Source organism: Vanacampus margaritifer, chromosome 11 (genome assembly GCF_051991255.1).
Source record: "Vanacampus margaritifer isolate UIUO_Vmar chromosome 11, RoL_Vmar_1.0, whole genome shotgun sequence".
NCBI lineage: Eukaryota > Metazoa > Chordata > Actinopteri > Syngnathiformes > Syngnathidae > Vanacampus > Vanacampus margaritifer.
Window position 1 is genome coordinate 12,128,326 of NC_135442.1, and position 22,638 is coordinate 12,150,963.

Here is a 22,638-nt window from a genome sequence, read left to right on the forward strand (position 1 = left end):
AGAGGAAAAACACCCACCCGTTCCGCCACTGTCAGTGCTCCTCCAACGTGTCTCCTGCTTCTTGCGACCCTCTTTATCCATCTTTTTTCTTTTTTTCCTGGAAAAAGAGTTGAATGCAATTAAAATATGCCGTGGAATGCGCCACGCGAGATCTTGGCCATGCGGGAGGAGAGCGCTTTTTGGGTGAGCACTGACAGATGGAAGAAGTAAAAAAGACAGCACCCGGAATGCGTCCCTCCTTGGTGATGATTTGGGGAGCTTTACTCTTCAACTTCAGGTAGGCTGCTGTGCAATTTGACGCAAGTTTCACGCACTTGTAGCCATTTTTTTTTTTTATCTGTCAATAATTTCACTTCATTGACGACGCGATGTTGTGTCACGCGCATTTCCAAGGATATCACACTGCGCGTAATGCGCTTTAACGCACGGTCCCACCCACCTTGACAGTACGCGATACCCGCCGTGTTTGTGACTTATTGTTGTCCAGGCTCGTGGACGCCAAGGAACACGACCCCCGGTCCTCGTCCAACATGTCTCCGTCAGACTTTCTGGACTCGCTCATGGGCAGAACGTCAGGTTACGACGCGCGAATACGACCCAATTTTAAAGGTTTGTCTTCATCTTGACTTCATTGAATTAATTTACACACGCCCATAAGAAACTAGAAAGCACCGCTTATAGGCTAATTGATCATTAATTGATTAATTGATTGCTAATAGCCATAGACTTGTGACACTCACTGGCCACTTCATTAGGTACACATGCAAAAGCAGACGTTTCACTTTTATGTGTATTGAGTAATATGACTTTTTAATGTATTTTTTTTTTTTAAACTTCAGGTTCCATCTATGTTAAAACTATAGATTAGGATTAGGGTCTTCTAAAATATTACAAATTAACTATTTAAGAGGCGAATGAATGAATCTTTAGTCCTAGTTCTGGGACAAATCATGTTTTCCCAAAGTCGTATCTTCTTTGTCAATATCCTATCGACCCACATGTGCGCTAACATCAGTGAGGCTTCTTTGTATAATGTGCAAAACTGATCACTAACACCAATCTCACCAATGAGTTTTCTGACATTATCTCTCTTGGACTGTTTCATGCAATTATCATCATAGTCAAAGCTATATAGCAGCAAGGTAATCAAAAACGTAAATTAATATGAATGGACTCACACTAACAATGCCGCTTACTCGAAGTTGGGAGAATTGAAGCCACCGGTGGCCATTTTACGTTGCCACTGACTAAGCCCGCCTAACTTGAAGACATTGATTTCTCGGCGGCGTCTTCACATGAGGAACAAATTGAAACTCATGACCTTTATCTTGGAAGACTGCCACACTACCACCGGAGCTATCCCACTGTTTGCTTATATCTAAAAGGATCTCTTGGTCTTCCGAAGATTCCAGCTGACACGAAATTGGCTGTCTCCCAAACTGAAGTTGTGGGTTTGTTCCTCAACCCTTGAGTGACTTTAATAAAAAAAAAATATTATTATTATTTTACTCTCTTCCAAGGGTAAAATTGACTACATTTAGAGTGGGGCCAAATAGACTCATTTTTAGAGTAATACTTACACTTGGGAGAGAGTAAAGAATTGGGAAAGTAAATACAAGTCACTCAAGGGTGGAGGAATGAACTCACAACCTTCAGTTTGGGAAACCGCCGATCTACTCCCTGAGCCACGCAGCTCCTGCTGTGTGTTTGTATATCACTCATGTCAGCTGGACTCTTCCATAACTCCAAGAGACCAAAAAATATGCATTTGTTTTCTTGGAGACAAGTTAACAGTATGAGGGGTATAGCTCAGGTGATAATGTGGCAGTCTCCCAAGCTGAAGGTCGTGTGAGTTCGTTCCTCAACCCTAGAGTGACTTTTTATTTTTTTCCAATTATTTATCTCACTCTTTTCCTAGTGTAAATCTTAGCCTACTCTAAAACAGTCTATTTGGTCCCTATCGAAATAGAGTTAAATTAAATTAATAAATTTATTCTACAGAATTTACTGTGTACATTTTATAGCTAAGAACAATAATTTTACATTTTCTCTTATAAGGTGTATCTCTGGGTGCTACGTAAAGATTCGTCTGCATCATGTTGTCAGAACCAAATGAAAGTAAAGCCCATCAGGAAAAAAAAATTGCTACGAAATATAAACAAACCTCTGTGAGTCGCAATTCACAAAATTCTGATAATATAATTTGAATGGTCGATGCTTTTTGAGAGATTCTAATTACTCCGTACAGGGATCCTAGCATAAAACACGCACAGATAAGTGTTTCTAGTAAAAAAAAAATAAATTAAAAAATAAAAATACAGAAGTTGTCAGTAACAAGTGGCAAATGGCAACGTAAGATGGCTGCCCTCTGGCTTCAGCCATAAGGGGCCTATTGACCGTCCTTTCATATATAAATCTGTGACCAGAAATGATGGGTGGGGGCAGACATGTTTGAGGACGTACGTTACAACTTTGTGATGACGTAAATCCGTACGGGCTCGTGATTGGCTTCAATGCAGGTGACGGTAACTGCAGGAAAAAGTGAAAAGGCACATGTCGGTTTCGGAAATAAAATATTCATTGTCAGTTTTTCCATTATAGTTGCTTGGTTTGGCAGAGTTAGGAAATACAACATAGAAAGACATCATGATGGGAAGTCTACAAGTAGGCGTGGCCCTTTTTTCAACTTCAAAATGTTCATTAGAGTGGTGGTAGTCAAATGATGTAGAACTATAACACAAACATATTACACATATATAAATAAAATGCATTTAAATAAATAAATAAATAAAAAGAAACAATCCAGCGGCATAAAAAAGTCCTTTCAACCGATCCTGCAGCCGATACCTTGAAATAAGTACAGATACCTGGTATCTGTAAACGCCCAGTGAGTGCTCAGTGAGAGAGTACAAATCCAACCACAATAAAGAGTGACAGCGTCAATCAAATTATTAATGATTCGTATTATTTTCAGATGTACCCTAATGAAGTGTCTATAACCTCTCACCCCACCGCTGCAAGTCCCCCCACCCCCATCATCTCATCCTCACATGTGCACAAATACAATACAAACAAATGAGAGGAGGCGTGTAAATACCACAGTCCGCAGGGAGGTCTTGATGAGCGGCAGGCAGGGGGGTGTCAACCTGACAGGTCCAAGTGATGGATGGTGCCCCCGTGGCAAGGCTGCGGGCTTGCCGTCTTGTGGTTTGGGGATGCTGCGGAGACACAAACAGCATCTGTCACTGGAAACATAAGGAGAGGCCGACTCGCTACAAGACGCCTCTGGTGGGCAGGGATGAGTCCAGCTGTTTTGGGGGGGAGGGGCTTCCTATAGTTTTTAATTGGAGTCAAATGGAGCTGCAAGAGATTGAATATACAAGTTTTTTTGTTTGTTTCCAATTATCATTAGTCAGTATGAAGGTGTACCGTCACCACACTGAAAATGGGTGGGGTGGGTGGTGAGGTTCTACTTGATGACAATAGAATAATTTGAATAAAGTTAAGGAAAAAAGTTGAAATATTATTAAGACATTTTTATAGACATAAAAGTCAATAAAGTCAAAATATTACAAGGAAAATGGTTGATTTAAATACAAGCTGCAATATTACGGGGAAAATAAAGTAATTTTATAATAAAGATATAATATTACATGGTGAATCTTTACCAGAATAAAGTTGGACGAGTATGAGGATAAAGTTCAAATTTGATCATATTTAAAAACAAAAACATGAAAAGCATTGTCAATACATTGTAATACATTACAGTGGAAAAAAAACACTTAGTAAACCAAAATAATAATCATCTTAAGACGTTATTTTTCTTGAAATATTTAATCTTTTTTCTGATATTCAAACAATTATTCTCAGAATATTATGTTATAATAGAAATTGAGATTATTTTTCCATAATCAATGAATTTGATAGCATACATTTTATTATTTTCTAGAAAAAGTACAAATTTATTCTTATAAGATTGACATTTTGATTGCTTTCTTTTTGCTCATATTTTTTCTCAAAATAACTTTATTCTTATAAAATTATTTCCTGAAAAATATTTTTTCCCTTAAAAAATAAAAATCTTGTATGAGGACGTTATATTATATTTTATAAACAATATTACTATTTACATTTTTATTGACATAGTATGGCGACTTTTTTTTCATATTATATTGCAACTTTATTCTAGCAAACTTCCAACATTATTTGGAAACTTAACAATTTCATCTTAGCAATATATGATATTTTCCTTAAAAAAATCAAATTAAAATAAAAAATCAAATAATTTTTTCTCCTAATTTTCTGATTTAATTTCATAACATTTAACATCTTTTGAAAAAAGTAATTATTCTTGTAAAAATAAAATAAAATACAACTATTTGTAGATAAAAATTTAAAAAAAATGGGTAAAAAAACTGTTGCTGTTGAATCCAAAACCCACCTTTTCCGTATGAAGCAATTTGCGCTCAGTGCTTGTCACACCTTGACGAGCGTGTTGCATTGCTGAAGGATGGCCTAGATTTCCTTTTGCTGACATTGTTGTGAGCTGCTTTTATTTTCCTGCTCGGCCCGTTAAGTCTTAGTCAGCTGACAACAAAGCGGGGCAAATATTAATACAGCGTCTGATGCAATATTGATGAGGAAAGCGTGGGGGAAAAGGGCAGCCGCGAAGGCTGACAACTTCACTTTGCGCCTGGCGGAAGGTTTGCTGGGACTTGAAATGGCAAACGCTAGAATGCCTGGCGAGGAGACTCATCGGAGCCATGCTAGAGAGTGATCTGATTGAAGACTGCAAGGGAAGCGTTTTGGCGCTCAGACAAGATTGAGGGCAAAGTCTTGTCAAACGACTGCTCGCTTAATTTTGGAGTTGTGAAAGAAATTAGGACATTCAGAGTCTTTGCATTTTTTATGAGCACTTTTGCACATTAAAAAATGTCCATCAAAGCATTACTGTACACTCCCTGGCCACAACATTAGGTACATCGGGAACCAATCTAATGAGGTCCAATATAAGAGCTGTTTTGAAAAATGGATGCTGCTTTGTCTAGTATCACCCTTTAACCTGCGAATGCCTAAATGTTTGAGGCCAAAAAATATGTCTACATAAAATGTATGTCCATATGTTAAAGCCTGCAGCCGCAGGAATAGATCTTCCCGCCGTCACAGGGCTTTAGCACGCCACGACAGCAAGGCGCTCTGAAGTCGCTACACCAATGAAAAGCCCCTGTCAAGTCAGACCGAAAAACCTTCCTCGCTTTCCCGCCTTTCCCTGCGTGAAGTGTATGCACTCATGGCTGACAACGAGGCGTTCTAAGGGAAAGATGGGCAAAATGCCTTTTTTTGCGGTGTTCACTCTTTTAACTGATGGGGTAAAGTTAACTCAATATTGGCCAAAAATGAGAACAACCAGCTACTCATGGGTCAATTTGACCCAAATTTCAAATCTCATTATTTTTTGGGGACAAAACTAAACAAACTTAAAGAATTATTTTGTGTCAAAACAACAATTGCGTAAAATTTATCCAAACTCATGCCGGAATCCAAAGCACATTACTGAGCTATGTTTTAGGTCTGCCGGAAGAAGAAAAATCAGGAAAACTGAAATTGTGAAAAACGGATTGATCCTAAAGTTTATCTCCACAATTGGCTACTACATACTTAGCAATTAATCAAATTCAAATCAAAAAAGTTGTTGCAATAAACGCTTCAAAGACTGCAAGTCAGTGGCATACTCTTAAAACTGCTAGGTCAAAAATAACCCTATTTTGGTCAAAAATTGGACCGAACCACTATACTTGGGTCAATTCGACCCAAATTTCTTGGTGAAAAAAAAAAGTTATAAACCAACCAAAAATTGGGTTGTCTTGATACAAAACAACCCAAAGTGTGGGTGAAATAGACTCAAGTAGCGGGATCGGTACAATTTTTATTTTATTTCGTTGTAACCATAATTGGGTTATTTTTAACCCAACTGTTTTACTTGAGTAAATAAAGAACTTTCTTTCATATTAATTCATGGTTTGTTTGCCTTTATTATAGCATAAGGCTAACCTATAAAATCAAAACAGTATCATAAACTTGATATTTGTTTAAAGTAATACAGATTGCTTGTGTTTGTGCAAATACATTAGAAGTATATACCTTGAAAAAAAAAAAACAATCACATATTAAACTGTAATCACAATATTGACTAAAATAACCCAATCACAATTCAGATATTATTCCCCCCCTTGTAATGTATTAAGAAACACATGGAACCTCATGGAAGTCAACCATGTGTTACTAGCTACAAAAAAAAGTTGAACCAGCTCTCATTGGACTTCATTAGATGGTGTCATTGTCATTCCATTCCACAGGTCCCCCCCCCCCGTAAACGTTACATGCAATATTTTTATCAACAGCTTCGGCTCGGTCACGGAGACGACCATGGTGAGTTCTCCGGCATTGCGGCTGCTGTACTGTGCACAAGTGTGAGTGAATGTGTTATCTGTCCCTCAACCTGCAGGTCCGCCCGTTAACGTTACCTGCAACATATTTATCAACAGCTTCGGTTCTATAGCGGAAACTACCATGGTGAGTGGAGGGCTCGGAAACACTGAGTGAAGTCATCACCTTTTTGTTTATATTTGTTTCATCCTCTCACAAATTATAATACAGTGGTGCCTTGAAATACTAAAATATACTAACGCAACTCAAAACATCTGAATATTTAATCATCTTTCACCATTAAAATTGAATGGAAATGGCATGAATTTGTTCCAGTGTAAAACACTACTATTTAATAATGCACTTTATAAAAACATCATTTAAATTTGAAAATATTTCTGCTTCAATTCACTGGACATTGTGCTGCTGCTTCTGATGTGCGCATCTTGGCCACTTGGGGGCAGTATAATACAGACAAAGACACACATGAAGAAGAGTTTCACAACTACTCATAAACTTCAGTAATATTAATCATTTTAAGGAATAAAGTTTATAATAATAACATGCCAATAAGTATTGTTATATTGTCTATCAACGTGTTTTGCTCAATTCTTTGTGTTTAAATGTCCGTTGCTTGAAGGGTTGTAACTACCGCAACACAGATTCTATTGCTTAGCGTATCTACAGGATTATACATTGTTTGTTAGCATGAAGCTAAACTCGATTTATTAAGGCAAAGTTGTGTGATTGTTTGTTGGTACTCTTTATGTTTAGTCTGACAGTGTTTATATCCCAAACTTTTCTTCGCAAGTCAATAGAAAATAATCGTCTGAACGACGGCTTGTATCTCGAAAAACTTGTAAGCCTAGTCACTCGTATCTCAAGGCATGTACTGTACTTCCTCTCACTCCAAATGATATAAAAATGATAACGAGAGACGTGTGGGAATACAAGCAGTTAATCCCAGTATTAACTTGCATGGTTTACTTCTTTCTTTGACTTTTTTGCCAACTTTATCCAAAAAGATATCCAGTCCAAACAAGAAATAACAGCAGACGACAGTTCAGTGAGCATCAATTAAATAAATACATTTTTTCTTTTTCTTTGACTTTTTACAACATTTATGTCAGCAAACCATTACAACACACAAAAACATCAAAACATGAACTTGCATGTTTAGTTTTTTCTTTGGCTTTTTTGGGACACAATTGCCTCTATTTTCACGCCCAGTGCAAATCTGGCATGTGGCGCGGTGTAAGTCTGCGCAGGGGCAGGCTAGACTAAGTTTTGGTATTTTCGCCAGGCAGCATGGCACAGATGCAACAAGGGGTCTTAAGAGAAGAAAAGTAGAAGAACGTACATGGAGCCTTTGCTAAGAAAGCTAAGTCACTACTGTTATTGTAAATTTTATAAAATTGGAATCATTGGCTAGCTGACAACCACTTCAGGATGTACCTCACCTCTAGCATCGTCATCAGGAATACGTTCCAGTTGAGCCAGGACCCCAGTGAGGATAAACCGCACACAAAATTGATGGCTGAATATGGCAATATTACTAGAAGACAGTTTAATGCTAGAACATAAATTTCTATTTCCATAATTTTGGATAAAAAAAAAATCTGTTACAGATTGTGTCAGATCTTTAAGATTACACTGTCCTTTGTTTTTTGCCATGAAAAGAGTCTGTTGGCCGATCATGCAGCGAATATAAATGACACATTTTGCTTTGAGCTACCATAATTCCCCCCTTTTTTCCCTCATTAATCCAAGTTAATAATTCATACAGTAAACCCCAGCTGGTATATTTCCATAAGGCCAGCCAAAAACGGCGGGTGGCGGCTGGAGCTTCCAAAAGCGCTGATATGCTAAAATATCCCCGCTGCTAACAGGATAAAAATAACAAAAACCTGCGAGGCCGCACGGCAACACACCACCAAAGGCTTGATAATGGCCGCTAATCACCACTTAGATCGTGAATGGAGGATGTTAATTTGCACACGGGCTGGCAATTACATGCATTCCGACACGGGCGCGAACGCTCGCAAAGGCGCCAACACGCTGATGAAATGTCAAACAACATAAGAGCGTGTCATTGCGGTGACACATGCTCCGAGCTTTGCTGCTCTCGGCGCGCCGTATCTAATAAACACATCATTTGCTTTCTATTATGGCTCCTTCATGATTGCACTTAATGAGAAAAGTTGTTACAAATTGGAACGCCACCGCTTTATAATAGGCAACATATTAAAAATATTTGGCAAAGACAACTGGGTTGTGTGGATTCATTTTCACTCCTCATTCATTTACAGTCTATCATATGTTGTCGTTTAATCATTGGGTTGCCATTTTTCTTTTGATTGGTGTCGTTAGCATGTGAGATTGTTTGCTGTCTTCATGTCAATTGATTGCAACAAATTGTCGTAGCCTCCCGCGAAGTGACAGATACGACAGGTGGCAATTCACGGAGGATTTAGAGCAAAATTGATTTGGAATGACACGAGACACAAATTGACTATATTCAGAAGTCAGTCAGTATTTGCTCTTTTTTTAGAAATCGACCAGGTCGTAGCCTCAAGATTAAATTCATTTAACTGTAATTAACTTCAAGGCTTTTTCTTTCTTCTGCGTCAAAACAAGCCCACAAGTGATCATAAACAGTAGCTCACATACTGTATATCCCAGTTTAGCCTCGGTAGCTGAGGTTAAATGTCAGATAGATAAATACGTCGAGCAGTGCTCTACAGGACAGAATTGAACTTTTAGGCGTGTTTCCCAATGTAGCAAAACAATAAAACTATTGATTTTGAAGGATCGATGACCCAGGAAGTGCAGAGGTAGTTTGAATTTAATCTGGTCAAAAGCTACCAGTTGTTTTCTCTGCTCTACTGAGCAGAATTTAAACTGAACTTTAAACCTTCAGGCAAAATATGTCAATATCGCTGCAAGAAAAAGAACAGATGTTAAAGGATATACGGTATAATATAGAGGGTGGAGGCTAATATCAAATGTCAGAGTAAATTACTTTTCGGTAAGGGCACAGGTTGATGTTGATCTTGAAAACATTTACTTTAACTATTATTTTTCATGTCAAAGCAAGAACCTTATTGATTTTTAGATCACAAGGGTAGAGGTTGTTGAAGAAAAAAATATTTTTCTTCCGCGTGTTCGTTTTCTTTCGGGTAGTGAGAATGTTGGTTATCCGAATGCAGGCTGGAGATCGATGAACAGTCACTTCGAAGCTTTTATTTCTACAGAATATTCCGGGCACAAGTGAGTTTCCTTAAAATGGCAGCCTCTCACTAGTGCGAAGTTACAGCGGACTCACAGCATTCTTATACTATCTTAAAGGGCAGTACCACAAAACCCCCAAGCCCCCAGGAAACAGCCCCCAGCGTTCACCAGACATGAGATAAGACTTTTACAGCATTCTGCAATACACATTGACTTCGACCACAGACAAATGGTCTATTGAGGAAATAAGTAAATTAAAACAGTTATGACTAAATCTGGGCAGAAGATCCTCTTCAATGTCCAATGCCAGAATTTAAATTCATCTCTAAATTGCAACAAAGAAAGAACCCTATAGATTGGCATGGATCTGAAGGCGAATGCTACTTTATTTATAGCAAGCTTGAAATGTCTTATCATATTGATTTGAACTATCCCTAATGTTAAGGTCAAGATGTTCCTTGTTCAAACACTTTATTTGGCTACTAATCAATTCCAACTGATCATCCAAATTGAATGGATAACTCATTTTTATCCAAACTAAATACCTATTGATTAAGCATGCATGATACAAGATGTTGAAGGTGATTCAGATCAGCCAAGTATCGGTAGTCACGTTTTGCTTTATCCAACGACTGACGTCAAATCGATCTTGTGAAAATGCACGATTGATTCATCTTTATCATAACAAGAATATTAATGATTTGGCTTAATATCCTTGCCAAAGTCAAATCAGTCAGACTGCCAAAACGTATTGTTAATTTGGATCCAATTTTCCTCACCAATGATCACTTCGCGGAGGCTACTGTTGTCTGTGATATTTCCCAGCAATGTTTTTTTATGGCAATTTCTCAAAACACACAAAAAAAGAGGAGATATTGTATTCAAAAAAACAATGCAGATGACTGACTTTGTGTCACCATCGCGCTCCCGCTCCCATAAGCCCACTAGCTGCACCACAAAAATATGCAAAGCCGCTTGTCGTGTCTGCAGGATTACAGAGTGAATATCTTCCTGCGGCAGAAGTGGAACGACCCCCGACTGGCGTACAGCAAATACCCGGACTCCTCCCTGGACCTGGACCCGTCCATGCTGGACTCCATCTGGAAGCCCGACCTCTTCTTCGCCAATGAGAAGGGCGCCAACTTCCATGACGTCACCACAGACAACAAGCTGCTGAGGATCTTCAAAAATGGGAACGTCCTCTACAGTATCAGGTGAAAGATGATCACTCGATATAATAAAGATGGTGGAATAACAGAAGATCGCTAGATGACCTCCAAAAATGGAGTGATAACCCTTCAACACAGAAATCGTAACCTATTGCATTCTTAAAACAGCTGTAGCAATTCTGTCAACAAATTAGCAGGCATTAGCATGTCCAGTTCCACTTAACACACCCAGCCCAGCACAACTGTCAACCTTAAGCATATCTTGACAATAATATGTTATGTGTGACCTCACTGGTCTAAACATGACCTTCTGATTAATATCTCATTTTTGGAATATGAGTTACGCTGCAAAATCCAGCCGTTTTTTTATCCATTTCAGGGGGCAGCCATTTTTTTATTTTTTTTATCAATAAAAGAAGGCGGCCATTTTACCACTTGCTGTCAAGTGAAAATGACATCACAGTTGCCCAGGTCTCAGGTAACAACCAAATCACAGCTCATCTTCAGAAAACGGGTGTCCTGTGATTGGCCGTTGCCTGAGCAACTGTGATGTCATCTTCAGTCGACAGCAAGTGGCAAAATGGCCGCCCCCTGAGATGGATAAATACGGCTGGATTTTGCTGTTTAACTCATATTCCACCAACGCAATATTAACCAGAATACCGTATTTAGACTAGTGGGGCTGCAGAGAACACACTATTGTAAACCTGTATTATTATTATTATTGTTGTTGTTAAGGCTTGGAAGTAAATCATTAGCGGTACAGTATAGTAGTTTATATTTTTCCATAAAACAACTTAAAAATACGGTTTTATTTTTATATAGTTAGCCGTCTTCTGAATCTAACTATGAAAAGTGAATATTAGCTCATTTCCTCTTCTTTAACATGAAAGGTTGTAGGGACACAGTTTAAATTAGATTGGATCCCATTGTGATAGCCCCCTTTGACATTCCATAATTCACTGCATGTAGATTTTTAATAAAAGACTTCTGATGGAAAGAGCGCACGGTAATCTCGAAGGGGTTTGTTAGGGATCAAAAGATTAAAGAAAAAATTGGGACTTCATGCCGGGTTCGCATGGATCTGAGGACTCCGAAAGAGTTGGAAGTCAAATTGGGAAGTTTAATTAAGTCCAAATAGTCGAGCAAAACCCAGCACATGTATGAAAATATTTCATTCCATTTCAATATAACGTCCGACATGAGCCGAATTCAATCTTCTCGACACAGAACTGAAAGTCTATTACGAAGGCTGCTCGGGGCTGAGTGGTGCTCAGGTGTTAGTGGCGGAGCGGGTCGACGCCAGAGATGAAAGTTGGTTAGCCTCCATCGCTGTTCGCGGCGGGGAAAGATGGCGGGGGGCCCAGTGGGCGCCCGAATGCATCGGCGAGACAATAAGTTGCCGTAATGAAAGTGTGATTGGAAGCCGCTGGAGTGAATCCTTGCTGATGTATCCCAGTGGAGCGCACAGGAGACGAGAATACGGCTATCGCTTTACCTCCACGTAATGCTCGTGTCTCTTCATTTGTTGTGACGTGTCTCATTGACATCGCAGGCTGACTCTGATCCTGTCCTGCCCGATGGATCTGAAGAACTTCCCCATGGATGTCCAAACGTGTACAATGCAACTGGAGAGTTGTAAGCATCCACTTGGTTTTACGGATTAACTTTGAGTTTCCCAAGATGTGATTCAAGAATGATATTTTCGATCATCCAAAAGAATGTGATCGACAATAAGCAAATACTGACGCTCGTCTGTAAATCCTCCCTTGCAGTCGGCTACACCATGAACGACCTGATCTTCGAGTGGCTGGAGAACGGCGCCGTGCAGGTGTCGGACGGTCTGACGCTGCCTCAGTTCATCATGAGGGAGGAGAAGGAGCTGGGCTACTGCACCAAGCACTACAACACGGGTCAGTGGATGCTACCGTGCTCTATACGAAACGACTCGACCCAGTGATGTGGCATCAGAACCGAGTTTGATCATTTCTCAACAGGCAAATTCACCTGCATTGAGGTGAAATTCCATCTGGAGCGTCAGATGGGCTACTACCTGATCCAGATGTACATCCCCTCCCTCCTCATTGTCATCCTCTCATGGGTGTCCTTTTGGATCAACATGGATGCCGCCCCTGCCCGAGTGGCACTTGGTATCACCACGGTGCTCACCATGACCACGCAAAGCTCCGGCTCCAGGGCTTCTCTTCCAAAGGTAAGAGGTAGCAGTAATGAAAAAAAAAAATGCTGGATTAAACGTGGCGAACCGCCAAGAGTAGTTCTTCGAGGAAAAAATGCGGTGTATGAGGTCTTCTAACACGGAATCTCCTTTCAAACATATATACAGTATAGTGTACAATAATAACTTGAACTATGTCTCGCCATTATCTGGTACTTGCTGCACTTTTTGTGCAGTATTGTCCAACTTTTTAGCTATAAATAAGTAGACTATAATGTGGTAGCATCGGGACAAGTCTTCTTTTCTTAGAAAATGAAAGAGAACACACTTGTCTTTATTCTGGGAAAGTGTGCAGGTGTGAGGAGTAAAAAAAAAAAAAAAAAAAAAAACAATACTTGAAGTTTCACACCTTTTTTCACTGTATCTGTGATGCCTCTCAATGGAGCTTCCAAACATGCTGTCGGTCTTAACCAATGGGGGGGAAACAGCTTCATCCACATCTGATTGGGATCTTCTCCAGGATGTAACGAGTTCTCCAAAGGCTCGTGCTCCACTTCCCCACCAAGTTGGATGAAAGTTGAAATGAGGATGAAATGTTTTCAACTACAATAAGAAGTAGGGATATAATGATATCCAAACGTCACAATAGGCTAATATCACGAAATGAACCTCACGATACGAGAATTATCACATTATTGGTGATATGTAAAAAATAAAAAAAAATAAAAAAGCTTATGATACTGTATAAAAAGCTCATATTGGAGTAAAAAAAGAAGAAGAAAAAAAGCACAATGTCGTGCTTTTGTACAAAACATCAGTGACAAAGAAATAGGATTGGTCAGTCATTTTATTTGAAATGTCTCGTCTACACAATGCTAATTAGCTGAGGTCATAATTATACATACTGTATAGTTCAAATAGTACATGTAACATTAACTCATTCACATCCAGCCATTTTTACTGAAGCAACCCCTTTCGCTCCCGGGTGTTTTACTGGATTTTGACAGATTTTGCAAGGCCCACAGAATATTGTGTTCTATTGCTATAAAAACATGGAACCTACCAAAAGAAAGATTAGAGTCTCTTCTTCCATCAGGAAAAAAAAGTATATTTCTATCTGTTTCTGATTTGCAGCAATTAGCATTAGAATATAGCTATCTTTCATCATTATTCACAAATCTGTTTAGAACTGTGGGGAAATCAGCTTGCTTGCAACATGGCCCTGGTTGATCTCTTATACTCTTTTTTTGTAATTACTACCATTGCTTCACCCGTTCTCTGCAGTACAGCAACTGCATCAAAGCCTTCTGTATGCTCTAGCATTTTAAAAAAAAACATAAAACATATAAATACGTCTTTGGGACACTTAAAACATTTAAAATAGAACGTCTATGTGTTGTTGGGAGCAAATTAGTTAACTTCATTAATCTCAATGCACATAAATGACCTACAATCACACTTAATATTGAGGCACGTACACATTGTGAATCAAGTCAACTTGTTGAGGAACTCATTGTGTTATGTTTCCCTTCATTTGATTATTAGAGTGAGTCTTAAATGTAAGTGCCAAAACATGCCTAATGAAAATTAAACAGCACTAATGAACTAACCACTAGAGGGTGCTTAAACTACAAAAATGGAAATTTTTAACTGCTGTGCTGCTTTTAATATTGTGACATGACGCAGAAAATATAAAATATTTTAATATCTCAATATTGCCGTTATTCTTATATCCCTAATAAGAAGTCATGTTGCTTTCAATTCAACTTTGGTGGATTATCATGACATGCATTAATGGGAATATACGTACACAAATTACCTCACAACCCCCACTCTCAAGTACATTTTTTTTTTTAATACAAAGGTCAAATATGAGCATTTGACAAAAAATCCACTTATACTTTTGCCAGATTTACAGCATCACATGCTTAAAAACATATGAAAATGCTTAATATATCATGATGGTTTTGAGTGCTCCCCTTTGCTTCTCATGCAATGGACTTTTCCATTTTCTAACTGGGAAAACAAACGTGTTGAAGCGCTGTGAAGTAAATCAAGCGAAAAAGAGAAGGCAATGATACACAATGTGTTTAAAGAACCAGACGCTCTTGCCGTCTGCTGTCTGTGTCAGCTGAGGTAGATGCAGTAGCGATGGCAAGTGACATGAGTGATGCTTTTCATCACTGTACTAAATGTTGATTCATGTTCTTCTTAGGTGTCAAGCGATTATTATTATTGTTGCAATTAATCACATTTCTCAATAGTTAACTCACGATTAATCGCTAATTTTATATCTGATCTAAATGTACAATAAAAAAAAAGTTGCTCTTGTTAAAATAAAAGTGGGGGCAAATGTTAAACTAACAAAAATAAGGCTGCATGTTTTAGTTGTCGATACAGTAATTTCATCATAATGCATAAAATAGAGTTAAAATTAAAAAGATGTACAGAACTGTAAAAAAGTGTGATATTGATTTGTGTTGTCATTTTTCTGCCACTAGATGGCATAATTGCATCTGTAAGACGTTGGCGACAGCTGAGTGTATTTTTCTTTTCACATTCAGAGCTGTCTAATCTTTAACATAAAGTAACGTGTGAAATTCTGCTAATTTTTTGAATTGTAAAATACAACTTGACCCCAGTCACCACAAATATACACATTATTATTAATTTTGACGTGGACGTGTCTGCTGCGTTGCGACTGGAATTCCCCTAGTACAGGCTTTCCAAGTAAGGGGCGGTCATTAATCGTGCTTTCGAAAAATTTGTGGCATTAAAGGAACTTTAAATTAACTCAAAATTAACACACTAATTTTGACACCCCTAGTTCTTACCAATTACAAGTTACCATCTAATTAGATGATTTACTCAGGTTACAGTTTTGTTTTTGAGAAACATATTCTAGTTTGGCTGTGGAGGGCCTTGATTTGCGTTGGGCCTCCAAATGACTGAATACACCCGTGGTAATGTGGATTTGCCTTAATGAGGCTTTTAGGCTGGCATTGCCGTTCTCTTCAGTCTGAGCCAGCATGAGTTGAGCACAAGAACAATCGACCACCCCAAATGGAAATCACAATGGAAGTTAGTGCAACTTTACAAAAAGTGCAGCTAATGAGAAAGTCACCTTAATCGCCGACGCACTCGCAGTTACCTGCGCAGTTTCTATCAAGTGCCTCTCGACGCACTCTTCACTTTGTACTTTTTCAAGCTAAGTGTGTTGAGAGATCACAAAGTTCTCCAACTTGACTGAAGGCAGGCTTTTAAAGACTATTCTGCTGATGACTAATGCATATCTCACTTCTAAGAACGCCTGCAAAGCGTTCAATGCTGCTCACAGTAAATGCATAAGGAAGGCCCATATTGAGGATACATGAAGTGATTAGTCTTTGTATAAGCGGGGACGGCTCATCAAACACGTCACAGTCTCCAACATGAAAGACGCGTGCGCTGATAAATATTTAAAATGAGGCCTTAGAGAGCCGCCACTCGTGAAAACAGTAACTCGGCACGCTCGAGTGGCCTCATAAAGCAGAGCCGTTGCGTTCCACATGCTAAATCGCCAGTCACGGAAGGAGCGAGGTGACGCTGACATAAAGCTTTCATCTTCCGCGCGATGATGACAAGATGGTATCAATATCTAGCGAGTGTTTGTAGCCGAGGCGGTTATTATCTCCCCAACATGTTTATTGCCATACAAACAACAGTGCCACTGAGCCACAGCTCTAGTTAGTGTATATAAACAGGAAAATGTAAAGTCTATCATCTGGTGCGATTTAGTTAGGAAAGCATGCTTGGTGGAATTATTTTTATGCCAAAGTGCAAAACGCAATTGATCCGCTGGCTGACTGGAGAAGATCTAATAAAAAAATGTTTCCCGCTGCTTGCAGGTCTCCTATGTGAAAGCCATTGATATCTGGATGGCGGTGTGTCTGCTCTTTGTATTTGCGGCATTACTCGAATATGCCGGGGTTAATTTCGTCTCCAGGCAACAGAAAGAGTTCCTCCGCTTGAGGCGAAGACAAAGGAAGAATCACAAGGTAGACTTTTCTCAACCTCGCTGTTTACGTGAAGTTTGTGGAGGCACATTGCGGGTATGGAGATAAGAAAAGTATTGTCAACAGTGAAATTGCTCGACAACATTTGGATTTCGGTTATGTTTACTTTTGGTATTTGGGGATTTAATCCAATGAAGCCTGAAGAAGTAAAGTGACAAAATTTGTTGGAAATTGCAAACAGTATAGTCTCATAATTTCATGAAATTATGTACATAACTATGAGATTCATTTTTCAAAAATAATTTCCAGTTTAATACATTTTGTAGAAACTTTATTTGTACGTACCTAGCCTATGCCGGCATTGTTGTTTACATGCCAAACACATTCTGCACTGTAAAATGGCGGCTGCCTGGCTGCCGAGCAATGCAAAACGGATATAAAGAAAGCGAGGTAAGCCTCGTAGTGTTCTTAAAGAAACAACATGCGATCGTGAGAGTCACCCTCCCCCACTCTCCCGATCGCATGTTGTTTCTTTAGGAACGCTACAAGGCTTACCTCACTTCCTTTATATCCGTTTCGAATTGCTCGGCAGAGAGCCAGCCGCCATTCTACGTCACTAGCAGAATGGATTTGGCACGTAAACAACAATGGCGGTGTACGTAAATATAATGTTTCGACAAAATGTATTAAACTGGAAATGATTTTTGAAAAATGAATGTCATAGAAATGTTAGTAACAACCAAATAAATCATATGGAGCAAATTTGTCATTACAGTAGGGGTTCTTTATAATGAAAAAAAAATCACTTAAAACTTACAAAAATAACACAAAATAAAAATGTATTGAAAATTAAACATTATTTTTGAATTGGGAGACCAATGAACTGCAACTGTCCACGTGTGTAAGTTGGTTCCGATGAGTCACTAGAATATTCGTACAAAGAAGCTGCAAAAATGTTGATTGAAGTGACCAATGTGATATGTAAAAACAATTTATCATTTGGTCCATTGAGTGTAACTGATTGACCTTTCGCATCTTGGAGCATTTAAGGCAAGACGGTGAGCCGCTAGGTTTAGTTTCAAGTACTGTAGTTTGTTGCCTAAACAAGGTCAACATTCATGCGGCAAGGAAAATATTCAGTTTAAACTTGTCCTAACATCCCTCTTTTATGCCATCCGTGGCTTAATATGTCCACATGTGTTTTTTCAGGACGAAGACATGCGTGACGGACGCTTTAATTTCGCTGGCTACAATATAAACCAATGTCTGCCAACTAAGGACGGCTCAGCTGTTAAGAACGCCGCTCCGGCCGCTAACCCTCCGCCGTCCGTCCCCAAAGACATTGACAACATGAAGAAGAAGTTTGTGGACCGAGCCAAGAGGATAGACACCATCTCTCGAGCTGCCTTCCCATTGGCCTTCCTCATCTTCAACGTCTTTTACTGGATCACCTACAAGATCATCAGGCACGAGGACATCGACAAAAAGTAACGACTGGCTATCCTGCTTGTTTCTCATCAGACTTGGATAAGATCGTTGAGGAGCAATGCCAAGTGATGTTCTTTCAGGGATAATGTTCAATGTTTGTGAATTTTATGGGAATGTTCAGGTTGTACGGCTGCAAATACTGAATTAGGAAGACGGGAGGGAAAACTCAAGGTTAAGTAGCATTCCGGTTACGGTGGACCAAATCTTTTTCTAACCCATCTTTGCCTTGAGGTCTGTTCAATTACGGAAGCCAAGATACTATTTGTAATCGTGCGATAGCTTAGTTTGAGCCTCTGAGACTTCTCCAGCTTGCCACGGGAGGAACTTCTTATCAAAGGGATTTGTTTTATATTGTACTACGATCACAACACTTCCTTTAAAGACAATATACTGTAAAGCGATAAAGATGGATTATATGGAAGAAGCAAAAAGCACATGCAGAATTCGGATATCCGGGGTGTGCATTTCTAATAATTTAAGGATCTCTTGATTGAAAGGGGTCATACCTGGTAAAAAAAAAAAAATCTTTCTAATATACTTCCCTATTAAGCAGTATGAGTTCTATTCATCGTGGAACTATATGGTCTATCCTGATCTGTCTTGTGTCTGCACCTCAGGATGTAAATTGTGGTTACATAATAGTGTGACATCATCATTGAGAGAAACAAAACAAAGTATGCTTAAAAAAAAATTCCAAAAAGATTGGAGGGCTTTAAAAAAAAAAAAAAAAAGAGCGAACTTTATGGTTGGTGAGAATGGGATTTTTGTCCCTTCCTTTTCATCAGCCAACCTCAAAGTGCAGTAAGTTTTGAACAGTCAACAGATAACCATGTGTTTTTTTTTTTTTTCACGATACAGGGTGCCACCAAAAGTCACTATACAAGTACACGCAGTTTTTTTTTTTGTCTTATTTGAGGCCATCAGCATGCGTGATTTTAGGTTTTGTAGTTATTGTAAGCTTTCCCTTGGCCATGGCTCGCCAATTGACATTGAAGTGCATTGCAAAATTGCCACCTGGCAAGATGCTTTTCTGTCCTCAACTGCAGTTCAGTGCTATGCAGTCCTCCAGATAGACTTTCGCTGGCTTTGCGCAAATGCCTGCTCTAAGAGTTTTCATTAGTGGTGGAAGTAGTAGTAAGCCTTCTGCTGCGCAGTTTATCAAGAACAGATCCTGTTTTGAGGAACTTGCCGTGGCTAGCATAAATTGTGTTCGAGCAGTGTGATGGCCATTAAACTTCTCAGACCGGTGAACTTCAGTTGAGGATAGAAAAACTTGACACAGGCAAAGGAATGATACGGTTATAAAAACTGCAACGCAATAAGCTATCAAATGCTGATGACCTCACATTATCCGATTGATAACCAAAAGTTATTAGAACATAGGAAGTGCTAGAGCAGGGGTCTGCAACCTGCGGCTCTGGATTCACATGTGGCTCTTTAGTCTCTCTCCTGTGGACCTCTATAAAATAAAATAAAAATTCATGTTTTAACAGGTTTGTTTGTCTTTAGATCAAATATTATATAAATGAATTAATTATTAAATAACAATATTAAATAATTATTAAACACATTTTAAAGTTGTCAAAAAACAGAGATTAAATGTATTAAAAATGATTAAAAATTGCACACACACAAATTCCAAAAAGTGACCACATAATGTCCAAAAAGTGGAAAAGCAGAAAATTGCCATAAAATGTCCATAAATTGTCAAAAATGTCACGAGAATTTAATTAAAAAAAAGTCAGAAAAGAAAATATTCAAAAGCAAAAGAAGGCAGAAAATTACCATAAAATGTAAAAAAATAAATTTAAAAAAGTCAGAATTTTTTATTTTTTTTTTAGTAACGCAGAAAAGAAAAAGGTTCAAGAAGTAATTATAAAATGTCTAAAAACAAAAGAAGAAATCTTGAAAATTACCATAAAATGTCAGAGAATTGATAACACAAAAGGCAGGAAAAAAAATCAAAAAATATCCATAAAATGTCACCAAAAATGGAACAGAGGCAGAAAATTAACACAATGTCCATAAAATTGTCAGAAATTCAACAAAAAGGCAGAAAAGTCTCAAAATGTGTGAATATGAATTACGAAAAATGAGAACAACAACAAAACAAAAATCCAAAAACAGAAGACGAAAAGGTAGAAGAAAATAAATCTGTATGTATTGAATTATCATGTTATGGTGCAGCTCTAATTTGCTCTTGGGCCCTCATTACATTAAACTAACACTAACACACTGTTTTGTTCATCACAATGTTGAAATATTTTGCAGCTCCAGACAGATTTTTTGTTATTTATTTGGCTCTTTTGACAGTAAACGTTGCTGAGCCCTGTGCTAGAGTGACTTTTGGGACACAATGTATAAAAGCAGGGTTTCCCAAATTTTAGCCCTGTGTTGGCTCCTGGGACAGTTTTTATTGTGCTCTTGTCAGTGAGTGTAAAATACTCATTCGCTGATCACTAAGCAGGCACACCATTTGTTGTTGATTCATGTGTACATGTCAACGTTGGGTCAATGCTGTACAGTGTATTTTTGTAAGTTTGGATCCCAGGGAGGAACCAAGTTTCTACTTTGAATCTTAAACTGAAAACATTTTCGTAACTCTGACAAACTACTTTACAGTTTCAAAGACAGTGAACATTTTGAGTGTAACATATTCCAAGTAGATACATCAGATATCTTCTTTTTTTTCTCCGTAGCGTTAGTCCAATGAACTATAACTGAAGGGTCAATTGAAAAATAAATGACGTATCTGTATAACTGTCTTGCAACGGTTGTGTACCTTTTGACATATCGGATGGAGACATAGAGTACAGTATTGCAGACAGCCGCGGCAGTGGGCGGAAGGACGACGCTGAAACCGCCTAACACGCATTCTATAGAACTGCTAATGGACCTAAGGAACTTTCTTTGAATGCTACTATTGAAACTATTTATTTATCAGCCTGAACATCAATAAACATAACTGCACCACATTTGCTTCATTTTCTCTTGCTTCCTAGAAGGTCAGCTCAACCGTACACATTTATGACAAAAGAAATCTGCACTTTATATCGGTTTTCTGTCATATTAGATCTATTCTCCTCCATGAAGAAAATAACAGACAAATGCTGCTTTGGCCCGATTGCAGGTCAGATAAAAAGTCTCATCTCAGCGAGGTGATGACACTGGCCATGGATGACTGCGTGGCCTGGGGTAGTGTGGATATTATCTGACAGTGGATTTCCTCCAATGCATGATAATGGACCTTCACCATTTTGCTGGCTCAAGTACTAACTGAATGGAAAATCCCTGTGTATGGTTGCATAAACAGCAGAAAGCCCATTTGATGTAAAAGGCTCATAAATATGCTATGTGTTTAGCCAAAAGCCATGATTATACAGCATATACGACGAATAATGAGACAGGTGAGTGCAGCTCTTTAGAAGGAGATTAACTTCCTAGAGCCAAACCGTAAATACGAGCTTTTTTAGTAGATAAGTATGCAAGTCTGCATGAGTCATCCAGCCCAAATCACAGGAATTGTACACTAATCAATAACACTAATCCTCGTGTAGAAATCCCATCAATTCCAACCTTACATAACAGCCCATTAATAATGTTTGAATTATGTAAAGCGGGGAGTCATTACGCCGTACGACAGCACATGAAAGAAATATTAGTTGCCGTTCCTAATTGCGTTCGGGATCGAAACAACTTCGCTCGTTTATGGAGGTGTAGGGAGGGCTTTGTGAGCACTGAGAGGCGAGAAATGAGAGTTGCCATGGCAACTGCACCCAATCAGGAAGGCCAAGCCGAGAGTGAGAGCAAATTGTTTATAGCGCTGGTACGTTATTTAAGCGGAACACGATTATGGCTAGACATGAACATTGCAGTAAATTTAAAATAAACTGCCGTTGGAAAATGATTACATCCAGTTGAACATTTATTTCTTCTATAAGAATATGCAAACATTATAAACGTGTTAATTTCGATTACTTAATTACAGAAAAAACATTTCTCTGCCCGATTTCCTAGCACGCCCATAATAAACACCAAGGCTCTATTACTGTGAAGATCAGACTTGCACTACTCTTATATCATAATGCAAATTCCAAATTACAACAGTCATTGTTATAGCATCAACTGTTTTTGTATCTGCAAGGAAAGTGTG

The 22,638-nt window shown here is 38.6% G+C and overlaps 1 protein-coding gene across 3 annotated transcripts; it reads left to right on the forward strand.

Moving 5' to 3' along the window:
- Nucleotides 1–10: 10 nt before the first annotated feature.
- On the forward strand, nucleotides 11–21,460 carry glra2 (glycine receptor, alpha 2). Of its 3 annotated transcripts, none has more exons than XM_077580233.1 (9): nucleotides 11–277; nucleotides 488–609; nucleotides 6,506–6,573; nucleotides 10,648–10,871; nucleotides 12,382–12,464; nucleotides 12,602–12,739; nucleotides 12,824–13,038; nucleotides 16,890–17,039; nucleotides 18,207–21,460. In XM_077580233.1, exons 1-9 carry the CDS (start codon nucleotides 198–200, stop codon nucleotides 18,486–18,488), a joined length of 1,362 nt encoding a protein of 453 aa, XP_077436359.1. In that variant the 5' UTR covers nucleotides 11–197; the 3' UTR covers nucleotides 18,489–21,460. The 3 variants fall into 3 exon arrangements, with proteins under 3 accessions (XP_077436359.1, XP_077436360.1, XP_077436361.1); XM_077580234.1 differs by having other exon boundaries at nucleotides 10,678–10,871; XM_077580235.1 differs by lacking the exon at nucleotides 11–277 and having other exon boundaries at nucleotides 504–609; nucleotides 6,546–6,573.
- The last annotated feature ends 1,178 nt before the right edge of the window (nucleotides 21,461–22,638 follow it).

Excerpts from the sequence above, each read along its gene's own strand:
- glra2 (XM_077580233.1), top strand. The coding sequence starts at position 198 with ATGGAAGAAGTAAAAAAGACAGCACCCGGAATGCGTCCCTCCTTGGTG. Across the intron at positions 12,465-12,601 it reads TACAATGCAACTGGAGAGTT|TCGGCTACACCATGAACGAC; the intron begins GTAAGCATCCAC and ends CCTCCCTTGCAG. Across the intron at positions 17,040-18,206 it reads GACAAAGGAAGAATCACAAG|GACGAAGACATGCGTGACGG; the intron begins GTAGACTTTTCT and ends GTGTTTTTTCAG.